This window comes from Mytilus trossulus, chromosome 14 (genome assembly GCF_036588685.1).
Source record: "Mytilus trossulus isolate FHL-02 chromosome 14, PNRI_Mtr1.1.1.hap1, whole genome shotgun sequence".
Lineage (NCBI taxonomy): Eukaryota > Metazoa > Mollusca > Bivalvia > Mytilida > Mytilidae > Mytilus > Mytilus trossulus.
The window spans coordinates 3,414,948-3,436,898 of record NC_086386.1 but is presented as its reverse complement, the minus strand read 5'-3'; the positions used below and the strand labels follow the sequence as shown (position 1 = coordinate 3,436,898).

The following is a 21,951-nucleotide window of genomic DNA, read 5'->3' as shown; positions in this document are numbered from 1 at the left end:
ATATCCACATCCAATAAAGGGGATCCACATCCAATAAAAGGGGATCGTATAATATTGATAGACATATATATATATATAAGGAAATACCCACATCACGGGCTTGAATATATATCCGCGTGGGATACAGTGCAGGCGATGTGGTGTTACGATAGCTCAGTATATATATACAACTTGTCTAAACATCAACCCAACAATGAAAGATCAATGAATATGCTTTCGCAAATGAAGCCCAGGTGGTCAAGTGGTCTAGCGGAACTGCTACAGTGCAGGCGATTTGGTGTCACGATATCTCAGTAGCATGGGTTCGAATCCCTGCGAGGGAAGAACAAAATATTTGCGAAAGCAAATTTACAGATCTAACATTGTATGGTTGATGTTTAGACGAATTATATATAGCTTTATTCATTCATTTCCCGTTCCTGAGGGAGATATGAAGATTTGTTCACCCAAGAATATTAATATTTCACGAGGGCTTTGTCTGAGGGAAATGTGAATTTTCGAGAGTGACCAAATCTTCATATCTCTCGAAGCTTGAGGTCATCAACATTTCTTTCATAGCCTCGGACCTCTTTTTATATTAACACCAAATATGTCGTTAAATGAAATTAGATACCTTGCATTTTTTCCAATGCTTTTCAATTGTTGTAACATATGGTCAAATCCTAGTATAGTAGTATAGAAGTAAGGTAGAGATATACAGTTCTTGGAATCAACTTCGATTTGTATCAACTTCGCTAAATACATCACAGTTCGATATAGGACATATATGACTGAGTAAGGCTTAAGCATAAAGGGATGGAATAAAAGCAGATGTATACCACGGTGTGTAATGCTGTCCTGCGAGAGAACGTTCTGTGCTGATGATTCGGTCCTGACGATGCTGGTAAATAATGAAAAATGTTAACAAAGACGAGAATCATGATTTTTTACGTTTTCTCTCATAAAAATTGTGATGAAAAAATTGAGATTTTTCAATTTGGTTTCTTATAGGTTCATTGGCAAACCTTTTTAAAAGTTGACCCTCTAAACTGTTTCAGTATGCGTAACACAAAAGTGCTCATTTTCAGAAAATCTAGAACTGAAAAAATAAAACAACAAGAGTGCACACGCTGAAATGTCTCGCCTTCTTTACTAATCATTTTAAATGACTATGTTGATAGACCTAAATATAAAGCTTTATTAAAAATGTGAGCTAGAGATGTACACCTTACAATCATTCAATACACCAAATACAGTGGACCTATTGCATATAATATAAGAAAAACAGACCAAAACACAAAAACTTAACTATAACAACTGAACCATGGAAATGAAGTCAAGGTCAGATGACACCTGCCATTTGGACATGTACACCTTACAGTCCTACCATACACCGAATATACTAGACCTATTGCTTATAGTATCTGAGATATGGACTTGACCACCAAAACTTTACCTTGTTCACTGATCCATGAAATGAGGTCGAGGTCGAGTGCAAACTGTCTGACGGGCATGAGGACCTTGCAAGGTACGCACATACCAAATATAGTTATCCAATTACTTATAATAAGAGAGAATTTAAAACATTACACAAAATCTTAACTTTTTTTTCAAGTAGCCACTGAACCATGAAAATGAGGTCAAGGGCATTGGACATGTGAGTGACGGAAAGTTGGTAACATGAGGCATCTATATACAAAGTATGAAGCATCCAGGTCTTCTATCTTCTAAAATATAAAGCTTTTTAAGAAGTTAGCTAACGCCGCCGCCGCCGCCGGATCACTTCCCCATGTCGAGCTTTCTGCAACAAAAGTTGCAGACTCGACAAAAATGCTCACAGAGTCCGCTTTATATACAGCAATCCACAAGACAAAATTATTTTGTGAAAAAACTGTGCAATTTATTAAAATTTTACATTTTCTCAATTTATTCATGTCCTGATACTTTGCTGGTGGGTACTGATACGGTACTGGTGATTTTGGATAAGAAGTCATATTTAAAACAAATAAAATTGGGCAGATAATTGTTATCAATAGGATCTCTGTGACACCTATTTTTGCCTTTGTGCATTAATTTGGCTGATTAATATGTGTTTTCAAATTATCGTAACGTGTATTACATAAAAGGGCAACATTTTCCGTACAATATCAGATAACAATATAAATCTAAAATAAGAATAGATTGATTAAGATATTAAATGCCCCTTAAATTGATGCTTCAACAATGATTAAAGCCCATGCCGCATAGTCATAAACATCATCACGGTTTGTTTGCGCTCCACATTCCCCTCCCCACCTCCACCCAAACAACCCCTCCTCATTTCCTCCTTCATTGTTACAGTGGTATACCTACAGAACAATTTATTGCATAACATAATAACAGAAAGACACACATCATTGAACATATATAAAAATGTTGAAGGTCGTACGAAGACGTATGGTTGTTAATACATAGTTCCTTTGGTTTTTTTTATTGAAATTTGTCCGTTGACAAACATACCACATCATCTTCTTTATATAAGTATTGTATAATTTACAACGTATTTTGGTGACCATGCAAAAAGACCCGGCGTAATCCCGAAAATCGTAAACTTATCTCTTATCTTAAAAGGGACAAGAGGGGTTCCGTTAACAGGTCAAGAAATAAGATTACAGTTATTTTTTTTTAAATAAAAAAAATAGGGGTATTTCTTTCTCTCTTGATAACAGTAATTAGATTACAACAATGTCAATTTCAACAAAGCAGATAACAGTTTTATAAGTCAATACAGTAAAGCATCAATAATCCTGAATATATGCCACTTTTAACTAACACATAAAGGCACAGAACCAGGACATAGGAGAACAGAACCAGGACCGTTTTTCTAATCACCAGCACATCGTTAAGACAATTTCGTTTGGCGAACTTCCACGACTTTTGCAATTACAAATTGTTGTAATATTCGTTCAATGGTACTAATGACGTGTTAGAGAAAAGTTAAGCAACAAAACGGTTGTTTTATTGCCGTTCTGATACAATGTAAACAAACCCACCAGCACCTGACAGGACCAAATCACAAGCACAGAACGTTCTCTCGCAGGACAACCCACCGTGTATACACTAATTTTATACCGAAGTCCTGTTAGTTAATGGAATTGAGATTGTTAAATCAGAGTAGCCTATTTCACAATCATGCGAATAGGATTGAGCAAATATATATAAATAAAGTAAAGCTGCATTTCGACAACTTATTAGGAAGGTATAGTTAATTTATATAAATATACAGAATGAAGCAAAATGTAGATATAAGAAAATTTGGCGTGAGTGCCAATGAGACAACTCTCCATCGAAGTCACAATTTGTAAAAGTGCATTATAAGGACATTATAGCATTTGAACAGATTTTCACGTCCAGCAGCGAGTATTACATACAAATTAAGCACAACAGATGTGTATACGTAAAGTTTGCTATGTACTAGACCATGATATACCTGCATTTGTAATTGTTGAGAGGTTGATACATATGAGAACCTATCTCGTTAACAAAACAAGTCATTCAAGATTGTATTTCCGAAATTTGTGTTTCATTGATTTGCCAACAAGTGGTCTATTTTATACAACAAACATATCTTTGGTCTGTTTCATTTATGAATCGAGCCCCTACCTCTACATGAATACGATCGGTTGAAACTGTAACATTGCTTGTACTAGTGAAAATCAAAGACCAAAGGTAGTGGTTTTTCCATTAAAAAAAAATCACCTCCTCCCTTAAGAAAAAGGGATGGAGTAAAGGCAGATGTATACAGTAAGTTATATCCGAGCCCCGTAAAGGTAATGGAATTACTATTGTCAAATCATAGTAGCCTATTCCAAAATCATGCAAAGAGGATTGAGCAAATATATATAAGTAAAGTGAGGCATTTCGATAACTTATTAGGGAGGTACATCAAATTTAGATAAATATACACAATGAAAATCAAAGTTTTCTTCAGGGGATAGAGTACAAGTATAACTGAACATATGTAAACTTAGCGAGGAAATTATGTTTAATATAACATGGAGCAAAGGTATATTTATCATATATAGATTGTTACGTGAAGGGGTCCAAGTATAGATGTATCCATTAGACATATTTACATTGTTTGGTAGTATAGAGCAAACGTATATAGGTATATAAGATTAAAATTTGTGTTTCATTGATTTGCCAACAAGTGGTCTATTTTATACAACAAACTTATCTTTGGTCTGTTTCATTTATGAATCGAGCCCCTATCTCTACATGAATGCGATCGGTTGAAAATGTTACATTGCTTGTACTAGTGAAAATCAAAGAACAAAGGTATTGGTTTTTCCGTTAAAAAAAGTCATCTCCTCCCTAAAGAAAAAGGGATGGAGTAAAGGCAGATGTATACAGTAAGTTATATCCAAGCCCCGTAAAGGTAATGGAATATAACATGGAGCAAAGGTATATTTATCATATATAGATCTGTTACGTGAAGGGGTCCAAGTATAGATGTATCCATTAGACATATTTACATTGTTTGGTAGTATAGAGCAAACGTATATAGGTATATAAGATTAAAATTTCAAGGGATGTAGCAAAAGCAGATGATCGGTAAGAGGCATCATGCAAATCAGATAAGTACAAATGAAACATTTTCCTCAACCGAAGTGATTGAGGGGCAATTGGTAAATGTATACTAAACAAAATATGAACTTCATTTCGAGGAGATGGAGCGAAGGGAGACACATGCAGCTTCATGTGAAAGGGTTTCAGAGAAATGGAGACATCCTTCTAGTCGATTGGAGTAGAAGCAACATGTAGATATAAGAAATTTGGCATGAGTGCCATTGAGACAACTCTCCATCAAAGTCACAATTTGTAAAAGAGCATTATAAGGACATTATAGCATTTGAACAGATTTTTACGTCCAGCAGCGAGTATTACATACAAATTAAGTACAACAAATGTGTATACATAAAGTTTGCTATGTACTAGACCATGATCATGATATACCTGCATTTGTAATTGTTGAGAGGTTGATACATATGAGAACCTATCTCGTTAACAAAACAAGTCATTCAAGATTGTATTTCCGAAATTTGTGTTTCATTGATTTGCCAACAAGTGGTCTATTTTATACAACAAATTTATCTTTGGTCTGTTTCATTTATGAATCGAGCCCCTATCTCTACATGAATGCGATCGGTTGAAACTGTTACATTGCTTGTACTGGTAAAAATCAAAGAACAAAGGTATTGGTTTTTCCGTTAAAAAAAGTCTTCTCCTCCCTAAAGAAAAAGGGATGGAGTAAAGGCAGATGTATACAGTAAGTTATATCCGAGCCCCGTAAAGGTAATGGAATTACTATTGTCAAATCATAGTAGCCTATTCCAAAATCATGCAAAGAGGATTGAGCAAATATATAAGTAAAGTGAGGTAATTCGATAACTTATTAGGGAGGTACATCAAATTTAGATAAATACACACGATGAAAAACAAAGTTCTCTTCAGGGGATTGAGTACAAGTATAACTGAACATATGTAAACCTAGCGAGGAAATTATGTTTTATATAACATGGAGAAAAGGTATATTTATCATATATAGATCTGTTACGTGAAGGGGTCCAAGTATAGATGTATCCATTAGACATATTTACATTGTTTGGTAGTATAGAGCAAACGTTTATAGGTATATAAGATTAAAATTTCAAGGGATGTAGCAAAAGCAGATGATCGATATTAGAGGCATCATGCAAATCAGATAAGAACAAATGAAACATTTTCCTCAACCGAAGTGATTGAGGGGCAATTGGTAAATGTATACTAAACAAAATATGAACTTCATATCGAATAGATGGAGCAAAGGGAGACAGATGCAGCTTCATGTGAAAGGGTTTCAGAGAAATGGAGACATCCTTCTAGTCGATTGGAGTAGAAGCAACATGTAGATATAAGAAATTTGGCATGAGTGCCATTGAGACAACTCTCCATCAAAGTCACAATTTGTAAAAGAGCATTATAAGGACATTATAGCATTTGAACAGATTTTCACGTCCAGCAGCGAGTATTACATACAAATTAAGTACAACAGATGTGTATACATAAAGTTTGCTATGTACTAGACCATGATCATGATATACCTGCATTTGTAATTGTTGAGAGGTTGATACATATGAGAACCTATCTCGTTAACAAAACAAGTCATTCAAGATTGTATTTCCGAAATTTGTGTTTCATTGATTTGCCAACAAGTGGTCTATTTTATACAACAAACATATCTTTGGTCTGTTTCATTTATGAATCGAGCCCCTACCTCTACATGAATACGATCGGTTGAAACTGTAACATTGCTTGTACTAGTGAAAATCAAAGACCAAAGGTAGTGGTTTTTCCATTAAAAAAAAATCACCTCCTCCCTTAAGAAAAAGGGATGGAGTAAAGGCAGATGTATACAGTAAGTTATATCCAAGCCCCGTAAAGGTAATGGAATTACTATTGTCAAATCATAGTAGCCTATTCCAAAATCATGTAAAGAGGATTGAGCAAATATATCTATAAGTAAAATGAGGCAATTCGATAACTTATTAGGGAGATACATCAAATTTAGATAAATATACACAATGAAAATCAAAGTTTTCTTCAGGGGATAGAGTACAAGTATAACTGAACATACGTAAACCTAGCGAGGAAATTATGTTAAAAATAACATGAAGAGGTATATTTATCATATATAGATCTGTTACGTGAAGGGGTCTAAATATAGATGTATCAATTAGACATATTTACATTGTTTGGTAGTACAGATCTAGAGCAAACGTATATAGGTATATAAGAATATAATTTCAAGGGATGTAGCAAAATCAGATGATGGGTAAGAGGCATCATGCAAATCAGATAAGTACAAATGAAACATTTTCCTCAACCAAAGGGATAAGGGGCAATAAGTAAATGTATACTATACAAAATAACAACTTCATATCGAAGAGATAGAACAAAGATAGACATATGCAGCTTCATGTGAAAGGAAATGTATATTCATTATAAGGACAAAATAGCATTTGAATTGTTTTGAAGTCCAGCAGCGAATATTACATATTAATTCAGGACAACAGATGTATGTACATGGTGTCTACATTGTCTAGACCTTGATATAACCACATCTTCAATTTTTGCGTGTTTATACACATGAGGGCCTCTTATGCTAACAAAACACTTTTTTATAACTGAACTACCCAAATGGGCTTTTATTGCATATTTTATACAAAATTTTTATTTTTTGTCTGACCCGTTCAAGAATTGAATCAAGAAATCTACATAAATAGTATAGGTTGAAACTGAACACTAACAAGTATAGATTCTATGTACTGAAGTTGTTTATTATCATAAAAACTTTTTATAGTATTCTTTTCTATGTCTTTGTGAATATTATTTTTTCCTGTTTAGTCAATTTTTGTCAATTTGCTTTTATTTATACATCCTGTCATTGTGTTTTTGTGCTATGTCAATTTTTTGTATTCTTGTCTTTCATTTATACTTATGTGCTTTGTCTATATGCTTGTTCGTGTTTCTTTGTTACATATTGTTTTGATTTTATAGTAAATAAGATTTTTTACACAATGTTGACTGCTGTACCCCTATTTTGACATTTAACCTATTACGTCACCTAATTTGTCTCTTTGTTTTGTTCACATGTCTTTGTAATGGAATTTTGTGTGACTGTCAGGCTATCTATAAAACCAGGTTTTAACCCAGCCACATTCAGTATGTATGTGCCTGCCCCAAGTCACAAGCCTGTTATTAGACACGGAGCCAAGGGAGAAATATTCAGAAAGTTATACCCACATGACGTAAAAAGGATCAATCAAATCCAGAAGATTTGGTGGATTTTAAGGAGGTCGACCTATGTTAAGAGATATAACTCTTAAAAAGCATCAGTACATTTGTGTCAACAAATTTCATAAATATATATCTAACTAAACTTCTAGGTTACATCGATTAATTCCAATCAGTTCAAGTAAATGCTTAAAACACATGACGAAAGTGGACTTTTACAAATGCAAAACTGATTTAAGCGTTATCTCACTAAACCAAGGTCTACACTCTTAAATTAAATGTAAAATGGTTCCATCTTTGACATGAAAATGACACACTTGTCAATATATAGATGAATAGGAATCCCACAAATTGTATTGCAGAAGAAATAAGAAAACATACACAATAAAATATTTATTATATCAATCAAGGTTCCTTAAGGTGGTACCTAACACTACATGGATATAACTCTGTTAAGTCAGCTAAACATTTTAATTGCATTGTGTTGTAAAAGGAATATTAAGCTTCTCAATGATCAATATTGGTGTTCGTCAAACTGCAATATAACCAGTGTAATTTTTCTGACAAAACAGTTGGTTGAAAGTTTTTGAATTTTTTATTTATTTGTTAAAGGGTCAAAGTTAATACTTTGACAAAATTTTATGAAAATTAAACGAGCCAAATTAACTTTAGCTAAAGTGTTGGGTACCACCTTAAATGGCATTAAAATCAACAATTATAATTAGTTATGAACATATCAGTAACAAATATGATAGATTGTCTGAAATTAAATACACCAAATAAGTAGGTGTATCACAATTTGATTTTTTATTCTGAAACAAGGGGCTGATATTAGCAAAAGTAATTTATTACATTGATTTTTATAATTGGGTGACAAAAAATAATTGTGACAATTAAATATAGGACACTTCATAAACATCTAAACTTTGTCTGTAATTTTTAACCTGTAATTAATACAGTACTAAACTATCGAAACATATGCTCATTTAAACATACTTAACATATACACACTGTAAAATGTAAATAAACTTGAAATTGTTATGTGGTGGCTAAACCAGTTCTTAGGGTGAACACTAATTTTTCCAAAAAATCTGAAGGCCTGTGAGACAATTTTATGTAATTAAAATTGGTATGGACGAATACTGTTACGTGAAATGCAGTACAAGCTAATGTTGTTTTGTCCCATAGATGTTTCTATGGCATATTTGTCTAATTTCTGTATTGTACCTTAGTATTTACTCATACATGAAATTAACTGAAAATTGTAAATCCAATACATTTTCAAATTTAGCTTTTACTACTTTACATGTAACAGTATTCATCAATACTTATTGTGAACAAATTAAGCCATTTAGCAGGACTCCAGATTTGTTTGAAAGTTTACTGACTCCTTCAGTCACAAACTGTAAACCTATTGAAATACACTGTCATTAATGACTCATTCAGTTACAAATATGTAACCTACCATATTGATTTTCAATTTCAATTCTTCATTACTATGAGCAAATTATGCTCATTAGTACAAATATAATATATATGCAAATACAATATATCATAAATAAACACTTAAAACATACATGACTGATAAATGAATACATCCGTGAAGAATAATGATCTATAATAAGTATTGGTAACTTATAACATGTCTGTTCTACGTTTAAATGCATGGAAAAGAAATTTACAAAGGTTACATATGTCTTTTACAATTTCTGTGGTCAACAACTGTATAAGCTTAGATGACAATGGACGCTTATAATAATATGGCTTAATATACTGCCTCCTAGATGCATTATAACAATCACACTGTAAAATGAAATGAAACTCGTCTTCCATTGTATTTTAAGTACAGAGAGTGCATTTTCGTTCTGATCTATTAACAATGTGATATCGTCCTGTTTCAACAAATAAGTTATGTGAAGACAATCTTATTCTCGTTAGATACACTATAAAATTCACATGTTTAGTAAGGTAAAATTGTAAACAAACATTATTTACACAGTATTTATATAAAAAACACTTTGGCGAGTCATCCAATAATTGATTCAAGTATTGATTAACTTGATCAAATATTCTAGTTTTGATCAAATACTTAAGAGTGTCATTTACAACTAAATTATCTTGGTTATACCAGAAGTCATTCAGACCCAAATTAAACAATAAAAACTTCAGTTGATAAATCCATCTATTTCAGTTATTACATTGATTCCATACCTGTTCTTTGTAACAAGAATACAATTATTCGTTGATAAAAGTTTAAACCAGTATCTTATAATATTATACAATCTAGAACATATCAAAGGATATCTACAAAGCTCATAATACACCATTACATTCGTTGTACATTGTTTGACATCTAAAATATTTTTGCAAAAAATAACTTAACTTTTTCAATATTGAAATACTCTGTCATTACTGAATCATTTTTAGTCACAAATAGTAAACCTATTGAATTATTTTGTCATAACTGACACATTTTAGTCTCAAATAGTAAACCTAGAAATACACTGTCATTACCGACTCATTTAAGTCAATAATAATCCAATTGAATTATTTTGTCATTACTGACTCATTTTTGTCTCAAATAGTAAACCAATTGAAATACACTGTCAGTACCGACTCATTTTAGTCACAATAATCCAATTGAATTATTTTGTCATTACTCATATTTGTCTTAAATAGTAAACCTATTGAAATATTTTGTCATTACTGACTAATTTTTAGTCACAAATAGTAAACTTATTAAATTATTTTGTCATTACTGACTAATTTTTGTCTCAAATAGTAAACCTATTGAAATACACTGTCAGTACTGACTCATTTTAGTCAAAAATAATCCAATTGAATTATTTTGTCATTACTGACTCATTTAAGTGACAAATAGTCAATCTATTGAAATACACTGTCATTTCTGATTCACAAATAGTAAACCTATTGAAATATTTTGTCATTAATGACATACACTGTCATAACTGACTCATTTTTAGTCACAGATAGTAAATCTATTGAAATACTCTGTCATAACTGACTCATTATAGTCACAAATAGTAAATCTATTTAATTATTTTGTCATTACTGACTCATTTCAGTCACAAATAGTAAACCAATTGAATTATTTTGTCATTACTGACTCATTTCAGTCTCAAATAGTAAACCTATTGAAATACACTGACATTACTGACTATTTTTAGTCACAAATAGTAAACCTATTGAAATATTTTGTCATTACTGACTCATTTTAGTCATAGATAGTAAAACTATTGAGGTACACTGTCATTACCGACTATTTTTAGTCACAAATAGTAAACCTATTGAAATACAGTCGTTACTAAAATACTCCGTCATTACTGATTCATTTAAGTCACAAATAGTAAATCTATTGAAATACTTTGTCATTACTGACTCGTTTTAGTCTCAAATAGTCAACCTATTGAAATACACTGTCAGTACCGACTCATTTTAGTCACAAATAATCCAATTGAATCATTTTGTCATTACTCATATTTGTCTTAAATAGTAAACCTATTGAAATATTTTGTCATCACTGACTAATTTTTAGTCACAAATAGTAAACCTATTGAAATACTTTGTCATTAATGACAAACACTGTCATAACTGACTCATTTTTAGTCACAGATACTATATCTATTGAAATACTCTGTCATAACTTACTCATTTTAGTCACAAATAGTAAATCTATTTAATTATTTTGTCATTACTGACTAATTTCAGTCACAAATAGTAAACCAATTGAATTATTTTGTCATTACTGACTTTTTTTTGACACTAACAAATTATTTAGTCATTACTGTCTCATTTAAGAGACAAATAGTAAATCTTCAGAAATACTCTGTCATTACTGACTCATTTTAGTCACAAATAGTAAAACTATTGAAGTACACTGTCATTACCGACTATTTTTAGTCACAAAAAGTAAACCTATTGAAATACAGTCGTTACTAAAATACTCTGTCATTACTGACTCATTTTAGTCTCAAATAGTAAACCTATTGAAATACTTTGTCATTACTGACTCGTTTTAGTCTCAAATAGTAAATTTTGTCATTACTGACTCATTTCAGTCACAAATAGTAAACCTATTGAAATATTTTGTCATTACTGACTTTTTTTTGACACAAACAAATTGTTTAGTCATTACTGTCTCATTTAAGTGACAAATAGTAAATCTTCAGAAATACTCTGTCATTACTGACTCATTTTAGTCACAAATAGTAAACCTATTGAAATACAGTCGTTACTAAAATACTCTGTCATTACTGATTCATTTTAGTCACAAATAGTAAACCTATTGAAATACTTTTGTCATTACTGACTCATTTCATTCACAAACTGTAAACATATAAAAATTACATAAGAAGGCCTTATATCTTTGAGGTGTTACTACATTCATGATTTGCACTTAAATCTTTTAGCAGGAATAGTTCTGCACGCATTCTGTTGATGTTTTCTACCATCATAATTACTTTTACCACTGCCTGCAAGAACAAAAAAGATATTATTTTTTTTATATTTAATCTTAAGTTTATGACAGACACCAGGTGATTGTTTTAGCTTATTTCAACTATTTTTTTTTAGCATAGTACTCTAAATTTCATCAATAGCTGGTAATTAGTAACACCTGGTTGTAGAGTGACCTATCTATAATATGAAAGCACTGTTACATGATATGACAGATGTTTTATACCATTCCACAAAATAAAATTATAGAAATATATCAAGTATAACCAACCTCTGGCGCAAAGACATCCATAACAAATCCTTTTGCGCTTAATGACTTTGAATTAGTTTGCTGAATTACATAATTTGTTATTTCCTGTAAAAAAAGAAGCCATTTTTTGTACTTTTTGATACATTACATGTTAACATCAAACAAATTTATACTGTTACTCATTTATTTAATAATGGTTAACTTAAGGTAGATTGATGGTATACCGCCATCTTGGATTGTACAATTACAGTACAACATCGGTCTAGTTATTTGCCTAAATCTGCAAATTTGGAGACAGATTTGCAATTCAATTGTTAGAAGTTTTTTTCTATGTAAAGAAAACTTGCTAATTAATTGTATCATACAAAATATTTTAACAAATATCATTTTCTTTGGTCTTAAAATCATTTTTTTCAAATGAGCCATTTAAGGGGAGATAACTCTTTTAGTACAAATTTATACTGGGCTAATAGGGAAATAATTTATTTTTACTTGTAGCAAGAAAACAAGTTCGGTGACACCATGTTTTCTTTTTATTTTCTTAAAACATATTATGAAACCTCTCTTCTCACAATTTATTTCAAAATACTATCTCATAGAATATTTTTTATGCACACTAATGTGTTTTTTCATGAACAAATTAACCAAATTTTTGCAATTCTCAACGACTCATAGCTTGAAAAATAGCACGGTGACCCATACTTTTTATTAAATTTTTTAAAAGAGTATAGTAAAATCTTCATTTTGGCAAATTATAAAAAAATTCTGTCTCAAAAAATATATACTGGTGATCTACCTTAACATATAAATGGTTATTGATTTCACACCACATACATATGCAACAGGTACTTTACACTTTACACATCGAATGACCCCTACTAAGGATCATTTGCTTTACGAATTAAATTGTATGAATTAATTTTTTTTAGCTAAAATTAATTTGTGAACAATTAAAATAGTAAGGAGTTTTGATGATAATGAATTAAGCAGTAATATTATTAAAAAAAGAGAAGTATACTTTCAGTTATATTCAGTTTTTGACCTGTAGAATAATTAACTTGTACTATTTATATATATATATATATATATATATAATTATACTATGAAGGATACTACAATGCATGCAGAACATTATAAAAAAATTTATTGTAATAGACAAAATGCGAATATTCATATTGAATATAAATATTTGGTGTATTTTCAATCTTATTTTTTTCCTATTTTGTGCACAGCTTGGACAAAATCTTAAAACTTTTCAATATAAATATATGTTAGATTATGTTCTTAAAAATTGAAAGACTCACTGTAGGTGCCCCAGTCATTGTTAGAACCATGTTATTCCCATCTTTCCATATCTGTTTTTCTTTTGGGTTAGTTCCAATCATGGTTTGCCAGCGTGCAGAATTAATCTTTTCACAAGAAATATCTGATACCAATTTCTTCAGAAAAAAGTAAATTTAAATACAATAAATTTTACATCTATTTCTATCTATATCTACAGAAAAAATGTAATAATAAAGTGTAATTAACTGGCTGTATTGCTCCTGGAAAAGATTAATGGTTAACTGTATTGGTCTTTATACTCAGAGTCAAAATAAAAGAAACTTAAGCATGTACTTAGGTCATTGTAGGTGAGGTTAGGTCAAAATTTATAAATTAAGAATTTGAAAATGATACTATTAGCTAGTAGAGCATATGTTCAGGATACAAATAAGCTAAAAATATCATGGAACTCCTTTTCAAGATATTTGAGATTTTAAATATAGGGGGGAAAGGGTGACTCAGACTTTTACCTTATAGTTGCATTGGTATTATTTGGGTCTCAAAACAAAAGAAAAGAAAGAAAAATTAAGAATCTTCTAAAATTGAGGTAAATGACCTTTCATAAGCTATTAAGACTTATATGAAAAAATAAATGGGTGTTATGGGGCAAAATATTTTACCTTGCATTGTATGGAAAACTCAAAGAGTCCAAACATTTGACACAAATTCCTAAACCTCACCTAAGTACATCCTTAATACTGGAAAAAAGGTAAAGAAAATTCTGTACTTCTCTTTCATTGGTCATGTTGATTCACAATGTAAAAATGATGAGATATCCTATTTCCAATTCAGGTACTTACTTAATTTTAATTTGATTTAATTATGCTAGCAAACATAAAGTACTTGGGATGATATGAATACATCAGACATAAGTCATATTTACCATTCAATAAATCTGTGTTTTTGGTTTTTTTAATAAATGGATATGTCACGAAGTGATGATAAATTGAAACTTAATAAATTTAAATTCTTCTTCTTCTTAATAATTTGAACAAATTTCTTGAGAATTAGAAATATATATTGATCTACAGTAACATGTCTTACTTTAATATCAAGACTCTTCACATGTTTCATAAATTCTTCTTTGCATCTATAAATTCTTTCACTGCAATAAAATACATTCAGGATTTTTGTGAATAGTTAATATATAGTATGCATTTAAACAAACCTGAGCTAAAAAAACATGTACAACATGTTTAAAGAGAAAGAAACAAAAGCATTCATATTCTTTGATACAACAAAAAACTATTTGTGTTATGACATTCATCACAAAAGATATAACCTGATCAAATTCAAATAAAAAAATATAAATCTATTGGAAAAAGATTAATTTGATTTAGTTGATAAGTAATTGTGACAATGTCCATTCCAAATTATAAATTAATATTTTATTGAATTGAAATACTTCAACCAAATTTAATAAATAAAACCTGTCTTTTCTTGTTCTTGTCTATTCGTTTTTGATGCGTTTTGTTATTTGATTTTGCCATGTGATTATGGACTTTCCAGAATTGATTTTCCTCTGAGTTCAGTAATTTTGTGATTTTACTTTTTTCAATAAGTTTCTTCATAAATGTGTAAATGAATTTTTCAGTTCTTGCATGCTTGCAAGAATATCTTTCAGCAATTCAACATTCAATAACTGTAGGCATGATAAATGCAGGGTATTTAATTTTACTTAAAGACATCTTTGTGTAAATATATTTCTCTAAATCTTTGGCAATTTAACTCTTTCAAGAATAATTGCATACAAAAAAAAATCCAAATGTGGTTGCCAATGATCTAAGAAGATGATTGGATGAGTTGAAAGGTTGTAATGTTTTATCAGCTAGCTGGATGACCTAAAATATACTAACAGGTGAAATTGACAACTTTTTTAAATCTCTATTGGATAAATCTGATAATCCGCTGGTACCAATGTTAGAATCTATATATATAGACAAGACTTGTATATACTTACTTTCTACTTTTCAGTGGCCTTTCTATGTGGCAACCACATGCAAAAGTCTCAACTTCAACAATGACACACTGTCTATGGTACTTTTGTAAGCATTTACCACACTGAATGTAGGACTCTGATCGACCTTGACAGAGCCCAAACTGGTTTGCCCCACATTGTTCTCTTAGTTCTGGTCCTCTGTTGAAGATAAAAATACCATCTACGAGTAGGTGGTATGACACACAAGGCTCCTTTTTCAGATGCATGGATAAGAATTCAACCGTTCCATTTGGTTCCTGGCATTCATGTCTGAATGTTTCTTCGATGCCATTAAGTCGTTTGTGAATACAAACATTCAACTTGAATGCCATTGGAATGAACCTAAGGTGAAACAAACCTAAAATCAGATAATAAATTAATTAAAACAGATTTTCTTCTCCTTTCTTGTGTATCCTATTTGTTTACTACTTTGCAATTTCGAATACAGTAATATATCTCCTATGCTTTTTCATTTCACAATTAAAAAATCAGAAATTTTTAGTATTTTTGTTAAATCTTGCTTGCATTGGTTATCTAGTAGGACACAAAATTTCAGACTATGGTATGACATCCATCAAAAAACAATGTTGGAAGGTCAATCACATTTTAACATGTTTATTTTTTTCTCATTACACTAAGTTGTTATCAGATCTTAAAGATTCAAACCAATTTAGCTTATTCAGCTCAGTATAGATAACATTAAGTATCCAGTTGATTTTTAGTATTATGAATAACCTGTCAATTCAAAATATGTAATTTTATCTCAATTTATCAAAGAAATACCTAAGATATCTTCATCTTTGCAGAAATTATCCATTTTCTTCAGCTCCATCTGAATAATTGTCTTATCATTGTAATTTTGCGTCTGCAATGATATTAAGAAATCATTTCAATAACAATAAATTAATTAAAGAGTTTATATTAATGTTATGTTCAACAACCTCCATAAGCATTCACACCAATAAACCTATATGATATTCATGATGTATGAAGATAGAACAAATAACTAGATGTATGGATTGAAGGTTGTTTAAGGTCCAGGACTAGTTAAATGCACATTCATGATGACAACATGATAAGGAAATAATAAATTGACCCTGTATTTTTTCTAGAACAATATGCTGGCTTGGACTTTTAACATGTTAGTTCACAAGAAAACACTCCACATGAAGTCACTCAGACCCATTATCCTGAGCAGAACAATCCTTAATTTTACCTCTTGATGCGATGTAATTAGCTGAAAAATAGCATATTTGCAAGTCTTTGGTTTGAATTGAAGTCAAACCCATGACCTGCACTTCATGCTACAACAGGATAACAAAGGGGTTACAAATGACTTGATGTAACTTTGATATATTAAGTTGAACTTGGACTTTCACTTGCTTTATGCAGATTTTTAACAATCAGTTGTATTAATGTTCTGGACCATATGAGTATTTGGACCATACGAGTATGGTCATGACCATATGGGTATATACTCATATGGTCGGAGTAATTAAGACTCTGTTACAGTTTACTTTTAATACTTCTAAACTCTTCATATGGTATGACTGTTCTTTAAAAAGACGCTATCATATAGTTAATTTTATCTTTATATTATAGTAAAAAGATTAGCTAAATAAAAATTACAAGTTAATTTTACTTACTTGTCAAAATTATAATAATCACAATTTATACCGATGGTCATTATCAATGAGGAAGTAAATGTCACCCCAAGCCTACATGCAAGAATGTAATTAGCGATGAAAACTTTTTTACGTAGTATTTTAATTATAAAAATAATACATTGTTTTTTAGATAACGTTTTTGTATTATTGATACTTTTATAATGTGATTTACAAAAAAATACCTATATGGTCCAAATACTCATATGGTCCGGCCCGTTAATAACCAAACGAGTATTATACCGGACCATATGAGTATACGCATATGGCCATGACCATACGCGTATGGTCCAAATACTCATATGGTCCGGAACATTAATATTTTTGAGTAAGAGACACAAAGTTATGGGTTATATCAGCTGAAGGGCTAAAAAAATTTTCAAACAGAAATGTACATGTATTTTTACCTTATCTATCTCTGAAAACTCTGTGCAGACAATGGCAAGTCTAATTTGTTGAGCTTTGGTTTCAGTTCCAAAAATGAAGACAGACAGTCCACTGAAAATTGTCCAAGAAGCTTTGGTTTGGACTTTAATTGGATAAACATGGTCTCTTATGTATTTAGTTGGAATGTTCTCTATGTATCTAGTAAAGAAATAATAAAAAGGTATTTTGAGTATTCCATATAAATTTCAAATACTTATATATCAATTACAATTAACATTAAAACAATTTTTTTTTCATAGCTAATAAATATACCTTATGATCACATATTTTGAAGAAACAACATTTCAATAGTGTAGTTATTGGCACTGCAAATTGCAAATGTTCATGCAAAAAACATACCATGTTCAACGATAAATGTATTAACATTAATTTATGAAGAAAAAACCCACACTGTCCTCAATTACAACTAATCCCTGTTTTCATCAGTCTTATACCAATATTAACCTTTAAATCATGAGTAAATATTAGCATCCTAAGTTTTTATGCCCCACCTACGATAGTAGAGAGGCATTATGTTTTCTGGTCTGTGCCTCCATTCGTTCATCCGTCTGTGTGTCCGTTCGCTTCAAGTTAAAGTTTTTGGTCAAGGTAGTCTTTGAAGAAGTTGAAGTCCAATCAACTTGAAACTTAGAACACATGTTCCCCATGATATGATTTTTCTAATTTTAATTCCAAATTAAAGTTTTGACCCCACTTTTCACGGTCCACTGAACATAGAAAATGATAGTACGAGTGGGGCATCCGTGTACTATGGACACATTCTTGTTGGCTATATTGTTTTGTGGTGTAAGTGTACCTGATGAAGGTAAATTCAGAAAGAGCACTTCTTATACAGCAATTTATTATCAAATTCTAATTTTAATTTTAATTACAAACTTGTCATAAAAATAATTGGAAATTGATAAATTACCCATCACCAAACTCTCCCATCGAAAATAGTTTTCTTCTGCATTCAGGAACTTTCCATTTCACATCTTCAGGATTGAAAGGAAGATTTTCTTTAATTTCCATGAACGTGTCAACCAAAGAGAGCCAGCAATCTCTTACATCAAGGATTGATATTTTATCAAAGAAATTCTCTATACTCTCCTCTGAAAATTTCTGAACAAAAAAGAATAGAAGGTTTTTAAATGATACTTTTATATAAATTATAAGAATAATTACACCTTATGTAAGAATCCTGGGTTTTGATTGGTTGATACCCAGTGTATTTTTCACCAATTCACTGTTATCAAACGAATATCGTTCATTTTTTAACGCCCCCAGGGTATTTGCCAAAAAGATTTGCCTTTTTTACCCTCTCTGCCATGGTATTTGCCAAAAAATACTCTATCCTACTGGACGTTTGTAAAGTCACGATCATCAATGCGTTTCAACATTAACATTCTGTGTAATTAAACAGATATATCATGTTCTTGAGGGGTATTTGCGAAAAATACCAGTCTTGAGAATGAACTTCCCTCACCTTACTACTCGTGAAATTCAACATTCTCTCGATTGGTATTTTTTGCAAATAAGAATGTGTCCATAAATAATGTGTCAATGGCACACAGATTGCGCCACAATTACATACAATGTTATATAAAAGGTATAAAACTCTAGAACAGTGAAAAAGACATCATCCGTATTTAAACATTGAACTGTGTTTTGTGGTAAATTAAACACTGTGTATATTAGCTTATTAACCTTTGTTTGAGGCAACTTTTGTTCATTATTTGAACATGAATTAGGGCCTTAGTTTTCTCTATTGAATAGTTTTACATTTGTCATTCAGGGACCTTTTATAGCTTACTATGTGGTATAGGCTTTGCTCATTGTTGAAGGCTGTAAGGTGACCTGTAGTTGTTTATTGTGGGTTTATGTTAAAAGGGATAAGGTAAAAGCAGTTTATGAATATTCATCGGTTTGCGGAATGCATCGTGGTTTATCGTGAAGAAGATAACATTGGGATAGCAATCCCGACAATCATATCAGCATGTTGCACAGTAGATTATTTATTAATAGATTATAACTTTCCGATACATTATTAATTGTATTTTTCTAATGAAACTTACATGCGTACTGCTACGTAACACAATTATAAATTAATATTTTTCTTAAAAGCAATTAACTAATTTTTCGAATTGTTTTTTATCTTTTTATTAATCACAGATAAAAAGTCGAGCACTGGTTAACTTTTGAGAAAACACATATTTCTGGAAGCAGTAAATGCTTTTTTTTCTTAGACCTGTTGGCATGAAGTTCAATTCAAAATTTAGGAAAACGGCAGATGCTGATAAATCGGTTTCTTAAGATAAAAAAAAGCATGGTCGTGAAAGAAATTAGAACAGTTGATTGCGAATTGTAATATCATCCAAATTTTAACATATATGAATAAAAGTATCTTAATTAGTTCATTTACGCAATGCCACGGTTCACTGACTAATAAAAATTATCGATTTAGAAAATATCAGATTATATGTCCCCTGCATATGTATAAACCATGTACAAAAAAAGAGTCGCTCCGCCTGTTTACATGGCCCTCAGATCCCGACATTCGCAATGTTCTTCTCTTGAAGTATTGTATAAAGAGGAACAAACAGTGCTAAGAAAGTGATTTAGGGTAAACGACTAGCTGTTAAATCATAACATTTTTTTTCTCGAGAAAAACAATTATGCCCCCCCCCCTTTTCTCCCTCATTTATTCCCCTTGTCTAAAACACAGACACACAAATTCCCGTTTGAAGCTTATCCGCTAGTAAAATTATGTATAGTGATCTATACATTGCTTATGACTGTATGTTGTCATGTTAGGTTTTGTATTTCGTTTATCTTCCTACAGACATATCAAACATCACATTTTCTTTATCAACCATTGTATTCAGATTTAAAACACTTTTTGCTGCTGTGTGCTCACAAGCATTTAAGATCGACTCGCTTACCATCTCCGCTTAATTGTGTGTTAAAAACTGATGAGTAAAATCCATCTATAGATTAAGCTATGTTTTAAAGGACCAGGTTTGACAAAATATTTTATAAAAGTTTTTCCAAACTTGTTTCCGAATCCCATATTTGTACTTTATGTAACATTGTAATATTTGTCTTGAAATTATTTATTAATAAATATTGTTTAAACTAAAATATTTTCGCGACTTTCTCGAGTAGAAAAATAACGGGAATATAAATCGTCTCGAATATGTAAAACTTTCATTTCTTAACAAACTACAAGTAAATGAGAAAATACCGAAAGGAAATAGTTACGAAGTAGACATAATAGTATATATAATTTAAAAAGAAAGCTAATTTCCTGATTCATAAATCAACACGGTATACTATTAGGTTAAATGTATTATAAATTAAATATTTTAGTTGTACGATGCAAAGATCGGCACTATGATAGGTCATATATAAACGAGGGAGAAAACGGATGGAACAAAGTAAGATAGAAGCCGAAATGTATATCCACATCCAATAAAGGGGATCCACATCCAATAAAAGGGGATCGTATAATATTGATAGACATATATATATATATATAAGGAAATACCCACATCACGGGCTTGAATATATATCCGCGTGGGATACAGTGCAGGCGATGTGGTGTTACGATAGCTCAGTATATATATACAACTTGTCTAAACATCAACCCAACAATGAAAGATCAATGAATATGCTTTCGCAAATGAAGCCCAGGTGGTCAAGTGGTCTAGCGGAACTGCTACAGTGCAGGCGATTTGGTGTCACGATATCTCAGTAGCATGGGTTCGAATCCCTGCGAGGGAAGAACAAAATATTTGCGAAAGCAAATTTACAGATCTAACATTGTATGGTTGATGTTTAGACGAATTATATATAGCTTTATTCATTCATTTCCCGTTCCTGAGGGAGATATGAAGATTTGTTCACCCAAGAATATTAATATTTCACGAGGGCTTTGTCTGAGGGAAATGTGAATTTTCGAGAGTGACCAAATCTTCATATCTCTCGAAGCTTGAGGTCATCAACATTTCTTTCATAGCCTCGGACCTCTTTTTATATTA

The 21,951-nt window shown here is 31.1% G+C and overlaps 1 protein-coding gene across 1 annotated transcript; it reads right to left on the bottom strand.

The window, feature by feature from the left end:
* Positions 1 to 8,223: 8,223 nt before the first annotated feature.
* Positions 8,224 to 19,570, bottom strand: LOC134695631 (uncharacterized). Its single transcript, XM_063556945.1, has 8 exons — positions 18,843 to 19,570; positions 17,893 to 18,070; positions 16,605 to 16,686; positions 15,804 to 16,179; positions 14,888 to 14,948; positions 13,825 to 13,959; positions 12,542 to 12,625; positions 8,224 to 12,287 (listed from the first exon to the last, which is right to left on the bottom strand). The coding sequence occupies exons 1-8, from the start codon at positions 18,941 to 18,943 to the stop codon at positions 12,174 to 12,176; spliced, it is 1,131 nt and encodes a 376-aa protein (XP_063413015.1). The 5' UTR covers positions 18,944 to 19,570; the 3' UTR covers positions 8,224 to 12,173.
* Between the last annotated feature and the right edge of the window lie 2,381 nt (positions 19,571 to 21,951).

Coding starts and splice junctions, on each gene's coding strand:
- LOC134695631 (XM_063556945.1), bottom strand. CDS start 18,943: ATGGAAATTAAAGAAAATCTTCCTTTCAATCCTGAAGATGTGAAATGG. Junction 16,687..17,892: donor AGTTTTCAGAGATAGATAAG/GTAAAAATACAT, acceptor ATATCATTGCAG/ACGCAAAATTACAATGATAA. Junction 16,180..16,604: donor CAAAGATGAAGATATCTTAG/GTATTTCTTTGA, acceptor ATCTGATTTTAG/GTTTGTTTCACCTTAGGTTC.